This window comes from Strix uralensis, chromosome 38, assembly GCF_047716275.1.
Source record: "Strix uralensis isolate ZFMK-TIS-50842 chromosome 38, bStrUra1, whole genome shotgun sequence".
Classification (NCBI taxonomy): domain Eukaryota; kingdom Metazoa; phylum Chordata; class Aves; order Strigiformes; family Strigidae; genus Strix; species Strix uralensis.
Window position 1 is genome coordinate 322906 of NC_134009.1, and position 9259 is coordinate 332164.

The following is a 9259-nucleotide window of genomic DNA, read 5'->3' on the forward strand; positions in this document are numbered from 1 at the left end:
GGGCCACATGTCACCATACATGGCACCCCCATGTCACATGTCACATGTCCCCATCCATGGACATGTCCCCCCAGGCCACATGTCCCCGTCCTGGCATCAGCAGGGGCGGGGGGAGCGAAGGCGGCGGGTGGGCGTGGCCACACCCAGCCAGTGGGCGTGGCCATAGCGTTCTGGCTAACGGATGGGCGTGGCTACAGCCCTCTTGACTCCGGGGTGGGCGTGGCTTCTGTCAAAGGGGGCGGGTGGGCGGGTCCACAGCTCGTGTTTTCCGGTCACGTGAGGCGAGCGGCTGAAGCCGCGGTGCGGCGGCGCCATGGCGGCTCCGTCCGGTGAGCGGCAGCGGGGGACCGGGCGGCGGGGGGAACCGGGCCGGGGAGGGCGGCGGGGGCCGGTTACTGGTCCGCGCCACCCCCCCCCGCCGCTGTCCCCGGTGGGGGCCGCCGGTTAACGGCCGTTTCCCGTCAGAAACGGAGCGGCTGCTGGGCCGCGGCCCCGGGTACGGCACGACGGAGTCTCCGGTGGTGGCGGAGGAAGAAGAGCTGCGACGCCGCCTCAAGTACTTCTTCATGAGCCCCTGCGATAAGTACCGAGCCCGGGGGCGGCGGCCCGTTAAGTTGGGGCTGCAGCTGGCCAAGATCCTCCTTGTCACCGTCCAGGTGTGGGGACACCGGGGAAGGGGGGACCGGGACACCGCGGAGGGGTGGCCTTGGGGCACGGGTGGTCCTGGGCAACGGGGACACCGGGGAGGGAGGTACTGGGGGGGGTGTCCTGGGATATGGGGACACTGGGGGGCAGTGGGCAGAGGGACACCGGGGTGGGGTGGCCCTGGGACATGGGGGCACTAGAGATGGGGACAGTCAGCGTGGGGACACTGGGGTGAGGTGGCCCTGGGACATGGGACACCGGGGAAAGGAGCCTGGGGGCACTGAGCTGAGGGACAGTGGGGAGGGGGTCCCCTGGGACATGGGGACAGCAGGGAGGGGGACACCAGTGCGGCCCTGAGGGGCAGTGGGACACCAGGGTATGGGGAATTGGGGGGTGACAGTGACACAGGTGCTCTGGGGGGGTCTTGGAGCCCAGGGGGTGACCTCTGAGGTGGGCACGGGGCATGGGGACGTAGGAGGGGACACTGTCAGCAAGGCCTGGGGACACTGTGGGGAGCACTGGGGGTTTGAGGGGGGGGGCTTGAGTACTTGGGACACTTGGTGGGGGTGCTTGGGGACAGTGGGGGACTCAGGAGAGGTTCCCTGCGAGAGGTGGGGGGGCCTGTTGGAGTCACCCTGATCCCTGGGGTCCAGGTGCCACATGCTGGGGTGTCTCAGGCACTGGGTGATGCTGGCGTGCCCCCAAAAAAGGGGGGGAGGGTAGAAAGGACACACAACCACCCCCCCCCCAGGGTGTCACCGGCTCCCGGACGGGCACCAGGCTCCGTCCCGGGGTGGAAAATTCCCCCCGGAGCTGCCGGGCCGCAGTCACGAGGCGCGGATGAGCAGCGCTAACAAGCGGCGTCTTGTGTTAATAAATACAAGCTAATTACCGGCACGGGGAGGGGTTTGGAGTGTGCGGGCAGGGAAAACGCTGACGAAGAGGAGGAGGATCAGGGTCCGCTCTGCTGTTGTGCTCCCGGGGTGTTTGGTGACACTGGGGGGACACGCACACATGCACGCGTGTCCCCAGGGAGATCATCCTCCCCGTTTGTGGTGGGAGAGGAGCTTTGCTGCAGGAAATCAGCCGGTTTGAGAGGTTTGGGGGCAACCAAGTGGATTTGGGGACAACTTTGGGGACGTTCTAGCTGGCTCTTGTCTTCTTGGAGTCACTTAAGTGTAAGGTGATGGCGTTTTGTCTCCTGTGAGCATTTTTGGGGCGAAACGGCTGCGGTTTGGGTCGTGGCACTGCTGGTTGTGGAGCTGCCGGGGCAGGGATTTAATCGTGGTTTCTTTTGTCCCTCAGCTCATCCTCTTTGGGCTCAGCAACCAAATGGTGGTGACGTTCAAGGAGGAGAACACCATCGCCTTCAAACACCTCTTCCTCAAGGACTACGTGGACGGCGCCGACGACTCCTACGCCGTCTACACGCAGCGCGACCTCTACGACCGCATGTTTTACGCCATGGAGAAGGTGAGATCCGCGGGCGGAGGGGGACACGCGGGTGCTTTGGGGACACCGAGGTGGCTCAGGGGGCCACAAACAGCTGCTGAGGGCGTCTCCTTCGCCAGTATTTGGCCATTCCCAACGAAACCATCGGGCGCTACGCTTACGTGCGGGGGGAGAGCGGAGGGAACCAGTCGGCCCTCATGCTGTGCCAGCAGTACTACCGTAAAGGGCGCATCGATCCGGCCAACGACACCTTCAACATCGACCCCAAGATTGTCACAGGTGGGTTTTGGGGACGGTGAGGCTGAAATTCTTTGTCCCGCAGTCGCCGCTGGGTCCTGGGGTGGGTTTTGGTTCTCGTTCTGGGCTTGAGAAGGTCTGAGGGGTCTTTGCGGGGCCTCGGGCTTCCCTGAAGGCGCTTCTCCCTCCCTGCAGACTGCCTGGGAGTGGACCCCGAGGACCCACAGCCTCTTCCCCCAGAGCTGGATCGCAGCTACAAGAACTTCACCCTCAAATTTCACAAGTAATCGCCGATGCCTTCTCCTCAATCCGGGGTGTCCCAGCTTTTTGGGGACATCCCATCGGCGCAGGGTATGGAACAGGGACCCTCAACGCGGGGAATTCCTCCCGCTGAAGCCTGTTACCAGGATGGAAAAGCCCCCGTTGGTTTTAAAAACCACTCGCGGGATAGAAACAAATCCACCTTTGTGCCGAGGGAGATGTGAAACCGGGGAGGTTGTGCAACAAAGCAGCTGCTTTCCGGCCCCGTCTCCAGCGGTGTCGGCCGCAGAGCTGGCCCCGAGGCGCCGCCACTCTCCTGCAACACCCGCGCTGGGGGTTGGTTTTCCTTCCCCAAACCCTTGCGCTGGCTTTCGGCGGCGTTTTGGTGGCCCGTGGCCAAGCCCCAGAGCTGCGGGCACGTTATCGGCGTGGGCAGGCCCCATCTTCTTGCCGGTATTGGGCTGCCGGTGCCAAGAGATGTGGTTTAGCTCGCGGCGCTGTTTATTCCAGAGGGTCCAACCTCCTCCTTGAAGCAAAATTCACCGACGCTGGGGCAGGTTGGGTGGGATTTGCTCCTCTGAAGCTGGAAACACCCTTTCCTGGGGCTGTACGCACCCCCAAGGAAGGTGTTCACACCCTCTCTGTCAGTTGTTTGGCTCTCGGCGATGTGTTTTGGGGTTCTTTTTGGGCTGAGACACCCTGGCCAAGCCCCAGCATGAGGATTAACAAACACCCTCTCCCGCAGACTCATCAACGTCACCATCCAGTTCAAGCTGAAAGCCATCAACATCCAAACCATCATCAACAACGAGATCCCCGACTGTTACACCTTCACCATCACCGTGAGTGCGTTGGCACCGCTCCCCACATCGGGGTGATCCAGCTGGGGTGGCAACGTCCCCTCCCGGGGAGCGGGTCCTGGCGGCGAGGAGCTGCCGGGTGGTTTGAGGGGTTGTAACCCTCCGCCTTCTCCACCAGATCACGTTTGACAACAAAGCGCACAGCGGCCGGGTGAAAATCCGCCTTGATAACCAGGCTGACATCAAGGAGTGCAAAGATCCCAGCGTCTTCGGCCGAGGTAGGAGCCACGAGGATGTGACAAAGGTGGCGTCTGTCCCCAAAAGGGCTGCGTGGGGGGCTCGGGATGCTCCTGGGTGACTGTCCCCTCCTCGTGAAGAAGAGCCACCGCGTGTCTTTGCAGGTGACAACTCCTTCCGGCTGTTCTTCGACGTCGTCGTCATCCTCGTCTGCTCCTTGTCCTTCATCCTCTGCGCTCGCTCCATCATCCGGGGGCTGTTGCTGCAGCACGTGAGTGTTGGGACGCTGGGAAGCGCCGCTGCCTGTAGCTACCCCCCACGGAGTAACCGGTGGGGACAGGCAGAGCTGCTGCCGAGACGCTGTTTTGGCGCTGCCGGCTTTCGCTGGAAGCTCTTTCCTCACGGGAGATGCTCAGTCAAAGCTGTGGGTGCTGCCAGATGGGGAAAAACCCCCCTGAGTGGTGGGTAAAACACCCCCAGTTTTCCTCCCCACGCAGGAATTCGGCCGGTTTTTCCAGCGCCGTTACAACCAGAGCGTGTGTCTGTCGGACCGCATGGAATTTCTCAACGGCTGGTACATCCTCCTGGTGATCAGCGACGTCCTCACCGTGCTGGGAACCATCATGAAGATCGGCATCGAATCCAAGGTACGGGGACGTCGGGGAGAGAAGCTGGAGGTTGTGCAGATCCCGGGTGCGCCGGTGTGGGTGTCCCCATGTCCCCCGATTCTGGGTGGGAGGGGATGAGCCGCACAGCAGCCACTTCTGGGTGCTGCAAAGTGGTGTCTGTCCTGGTGAAGCCATCCTGGATGTGATCAGAGCCCTGACGGCGGGTTGGGGGACAGACATCGCTCCTGAGGGGTTCACAGAGGGGTCCTGGCCCCCCCAGGTGGGACCCCAGCCCCCTGTTTCCCTTTGGGACAGGGAGGTGGCAACGAAGGGACACGCTGAGTCCTGTCTTGCTGCTGTGTGGTGGCTTGTGGCACCAGGATTTCACTTGCCGCTAGCTTGTGGCCGGTGCAGAGGGTTGTTGGGGCTTCAGGGAGGGCATTGGGGACTTCGGAGAGGGTGTTGGCTGCACCTCAGGCCCGGTGACACTTCTGTCCCTGCAGAACTTTGCCAGCTACGACGTCTGCAGCATCCTCCTGGGCACCTCCACGCTGCTGGTCTGGGTCGGCGTCATTCGCTACCTCACCTTCTTCCAGAAATACAACGTGAGTGATGCCGGGGAGGTGACCTGGAACCCGAGGGGACAATTCCCAGGGCTGGGACTGGCCGGGCCTGAGTGCTTGGGCAACCTCGGGCTCGTCGTACAGCTGCTGCGTGTGTCCCCGAGGTCCCTGTCCTGCTCCGCCAAGGACTGTTCAGCTGCTGGGGGTCCTAATTGACAAACAGCTGAACACAAGCCAGCAGTGTGCCCAGGTGGCCAAGAAAGCAAACGGCGTCCTGGCTTGTGTTAGAAATAGTGTGGCCAGCAGAAGCAGGGAGGTGACAGTCCCCCTGTGCTCTGCACTGGTGAGGCCACACCTGGAGGGTTGTGTCCAGTTTTGGGCACCTCAATCCCAGAGAGACCTCGAGGGGCTGGAGCGAGGGCAGAGGAGGGCAACGAGCTGGGGAAGGGCCTGGAGGATAAATCCTGTGAGGAGCGATGGAAGGAGCTGGGGCTGTTCAGTGTGAGGAGGAGAAGGGGAGGGGAGACCTCATCACTCTCTGCAGCTCCCTGAAAGGACGTTGTGGAGAGGTTGGGGCTGGTCTCTGCTCCCAGGGAATTAGTGACAGAACGAGAGGGAACGGCTTGAAACTGCAACAGGGGAGGGTCAGGCTGGACAGGAGGGAAAAATGTTTCCCCGGCAGAGTGGTCAGAGAGTGGAACAGGCTGCCCAGGGAGGGGGTGGAGTCCCCACCCCTGGGGGGGTTTAAGGGCCGTTTGGATGAGCTGTGGGGGGATGTGGGGTAGGGGAGAACTTTGCAGAGTCGGGCTGAGGGTTGGACTCGATGACCCCGAGGGGCTTTTCCAACCTGAAGGATTCTGTGTGATTCTGACCGCAGGAGTCTCACGGGGGGGGTGGGGGCTGTGACCGCAGCTTGGTCCCCTCCCACCGGCCCTCTCAGAAATTGGGGGGTTAATCCCAACGGGTTTCCCCCCCCCCCCAGATCCTCATCGTCACGCTGCGGGTGGCCCTCCCCAACGTCATCCGCTTCTGCTGCTGCGTGGCCGTCATCTACCTGGGCTACTGCTTCTGCGGCTGGATCGTCTTGGGCCCGTACCACGTCAAGGTACTGCTCCAGGGGCCTTCACCCCCCCCCCCCCTCGGGGCCATTCCCTGCCTGGATTTAGGAGGAAACGGGTGTGAGGCCAGTCCCCTTTTGGCAGCGAGGGGTAGATACGGCGCCGCTCTTCACCGCAGCACAACGGCACCGAGGGGGGTGTCGGGGAGCGGTGGGGGGGGTGACGGTGGCCTGGGCCGGCTACCGGCCCTTTGTCCCCTTTCCCAGTTCCGATCCCTTTCCATGGTGTCCGAGTGCCTCTTCTCCCTCATCAACGGCGACGATATGTTCGTTACCTTCGCCGAGATGCAACAAAACAGCTACTTGGTGTGGCTCTTCAGCCAGATCTACCTGTACACCTTCATCAGCCTCTTCATCTACATGGTCCTCAGCCTCTTCATTGCCCTCATCACCGGCTCCTACGAGACCATCAAGGTGAGGCCGGATCCTGGTGTTTAAGCAAAGCTTCATGTCTTTATTTTTTTAGCAGGGGGGAACATTGGGATCCCCCCCTCTGAAAGGATTCCCCGTCCCCTTTCCCTGCAGCACCAGTGCGAGGGTGAAGCCCCCGTCTCCCAGCTCCACGCCTACATCGCCCAGTGCAAGGACAGCCCCAAATCGGGCAAATACCGTCGCGACAGCGCCTCGTCCTGCTCCGTCTTCTGCTGCTGCGAGCGGTGGGTGGGCCCTGCCGGTGCTTTTGGGGGGGGCCCTCTACCTCTGTGACCCCCCTCCTGCACGCCGATCCCCTGTGGATGGTGTTTTCCAGCCCCTTCTCCACTGGTGTGTCTCATGCTGGCACCCCAAAATGGCTTCTGGGCCTGGGGGGGGCCCCTCCCCGTGGGTGTAATTGGGGGATGTGGGCTCCCTGCGTCCCCCCCCCTTGCTGCCCTCGTGGCTCCCCGCTTGTTTCTGGGGTGGGGGGTGTCTCCCTTTAGCTACAACTAGATCCTGTTTAAAAACCGAAACCATCAGATTTCCCCCCATTACCAGCGCTGTCTCCCCGCAGGGCTCCTCTACAGGACAACGCGCTGCTGGTGAATTGAGGGGGGGCCCCTCGCCATGGACCCCCGGGGACAGGAGGGAGCGGTGCCCTGTGCTCCCCCCCCGAGCCCCAAGCACTTTTAATTTATTTTATCGTCTGCTTTTACCAGCTTGGGGCCCTGAAGTGGGGGCGTGGGAGAGCCGGTGGCTGTGTCCCCCACACCTGGGGGCCACTAAACCGACGCTTGTGGCCCCGTTATTTTTCTTGACGGACTTTGGCCTTTGCTGCTCCCGAGCCTGAACCGGAGCTGGGCCCCCCCACAGGGGCTCAACGTGGAGCCCTACACCCCCATGGATGTGTTTTAGGGGGGCAGCTTGGAACTCTGTGACCCCACAGATCTGTTTGGGGCCAGCCTGGAGCCCTGGGACCCCTTGGATGTGATTTGAGGGGGGCAGCCTGGAGTCCTGGGGCCCCTCAGATGTGATGTTGGGGGCAGCCTGGAGTCCTGGGGCCCCTCAGATGTATTTTGGGGCAACCTGGAGTCCTGGGGCCCCTTGGACATGATTTTGGGGGGCAGCCTGGAGCCCTGGGACCCCTCAGATTGTTTTTGGGGGGCAGACTGGAATCCTGGGGTCCCTTGGACATGATTTTGGGGCAGCCTGGAGCCCTGGGACCCCTCAGATGTATTTTTGGGGGCAGCCTGGAGCCCAGGGGCCCCTCAGATTGTTTTGGGGGGGCAGTTTGGAGTCCTGGGGCTCCTCAGACATGATTTTGGGGGGCAGCTTGGAGTCCTGGGGCTCCTCAGACCATTTTGGGGGCTCAGCCCCGAGCCCTGTGACCCCTCAGCCATATTTTGGGGGCTCAGCCTGGAGCCCTTGGCCACGCTAGGGACTCATCCCCACCCTTGTCCCTAAGCCCCGGGGCCATCAGGGACTCATCCCCGAGCCTTGCAGCTGTTTTGGGGGAGCTTCTACCCCCAAAGAGCTGCAGCAGCTCCCCATGCCCCCCCCAGCCCCCCCGGGGCAGTGGGGTAAGAGCGAGACGGGTCCCTCGGCCCCGGGGGCTGCGGTTTGGGTCGCGCCCCGGAGCTGTTTACGCGCCGCAGGACGGGTCAAGGTCGTGTTTTGTAACCGCGGAGCAGCTGCTCCCGGCTGGAGCGGGGCCAGCGCTTGCTCGCACCAGGCACCGCTGCCTCCGCCTGCCTTCCCAGCACCCAAAAAAGCCAAATTTAACCCCAAATCCAGGGCCTGGCAATGATGGGGGTGGTTGGCACTGCTCTGAATGCATCTCTCATTCATGGACTGAGTTGTGGCTGGTCTCAGCTTTGCAGGGTGTGTGTGGGTGTTGCTCACCCTGAGTTTTGCTCCCTGTTTTTGGGGGGGTGTTGTGCCCCGTGTGGGGTCCCGGTGGGTGCCCCCAGTGTGGGAGAATAAAGTGCTCTGGGGGAAGAGTGGGTCTGTGCTGCTGTGGGACCCCCTGTGCTGGGGGGGGGGGTGCCAGCACACTGGGGTGCACATGAAGGGACAAGGGTGGTGATGGGTGCCGCCACCCATGGGGACAGAGCTGACAGTGGTGCCACCACCCTGGGGTCCCCATGGGGGGGGACAGGTCTGGTGGTGGAGCCATGGGTGCTGTCACCCTTGGGTGCCTATGGAGAGACAGGGCTGGTGATGGGTGCCATCCTGGGGTGCACATGAAGGGACAAGGAGGTGGTGGGTGCCACCACCCATGAGGGGAAAGGGCTGGTAGTGGGTGGCACCACCCTGGGGTGTCCATGGCGGGACAGGGCTGGTGGTGGGTGCCATCCTGGGGTGTACGGGAAGGGACAAGGAGGTGGTGGGTGCCACCACGCGTGAGGGGAAGGGACTGGCAGTGGGTGGCACCACCCTGGGGTGTCCGTGGGGGGACAGGGCTGGTAGTGCGTGCCACCTGGGGTGCCCATGGGGCTATGAGGGTGGCAGTGGGTGCCACCACCCATGAGGGGAAAGGGCTGATGGTGGTGCCACCAACCTGGGATGTCCATGAAGGGACAAGGGTGGCGGTGGGTGCCATCACCCATGGGGACAAGGCTGACAGTGGTGTCACCACCCTGGGGGGATAGAACTGGAGGGGGGTGCTACCATTCATGTGGAGACAGGGCTGGCAGTTGGGTGCCACCCTGGGGCGCCCATCAGGGGAGAAGGGTGGCAGTGGGTGCCAGCACCTGTGAGGGGACAGGGCTGGCAGTGGTGCCCCCCGCCCCGGGGTGTCCATGGGGACAGACCTGAGGGTGCTCCCCTGTCCCCACCCTGGGGACCCCCCCTCCAGATTTGGGGTTCCCCCCGACTCCCATCCCCCAGTCGCCCTCCCCTGCCACTCCCAAGATGGCGCCGAGG

At 63.0% G+C, this 9259-nt stretch overlaps 1 protein-coding gene across 1 annotated transcript; it reads left to right on the forward strand.

Annotated features, from left to right (window-relative positions):
- Nucleotides 1-261: 261 nt before the first annotated feature.
- MCOLN1 (mucolipin TRP cation channel 1) lies at nucleotides 262-8332 on the forward strand. Its single transcript, XM_074854821.1, has 14 exons — nucleotides 262-329; nucleotides 466-656; nucleotides 1951-2118; nucleotides 2217-2376; nucleotides 2530-2617; nucleotides 3341-3437; nucleotides 3574-3673; nucleotides 3797-3903; nucleotides 4130-4279; nucleotides 4744-4845; nucleotides 5786-5908; nucleotides 6128-6334; nucleotides 6446-6576; nucleotides 6909-8332. Exons 1-14 carry the CDS (start codon nucleotides 314-316, stop codon nucleotides 6943-6945), a joined length of 1677 nt encoding a protein of 558 aa, XP_074710922.1. The 5' UTR covers nucleotides 262-313; the 3' UTR covers nucleotides 6946-8332.
- Nucleotides 8333-9259: the final 927 nt, after the last annotated feature.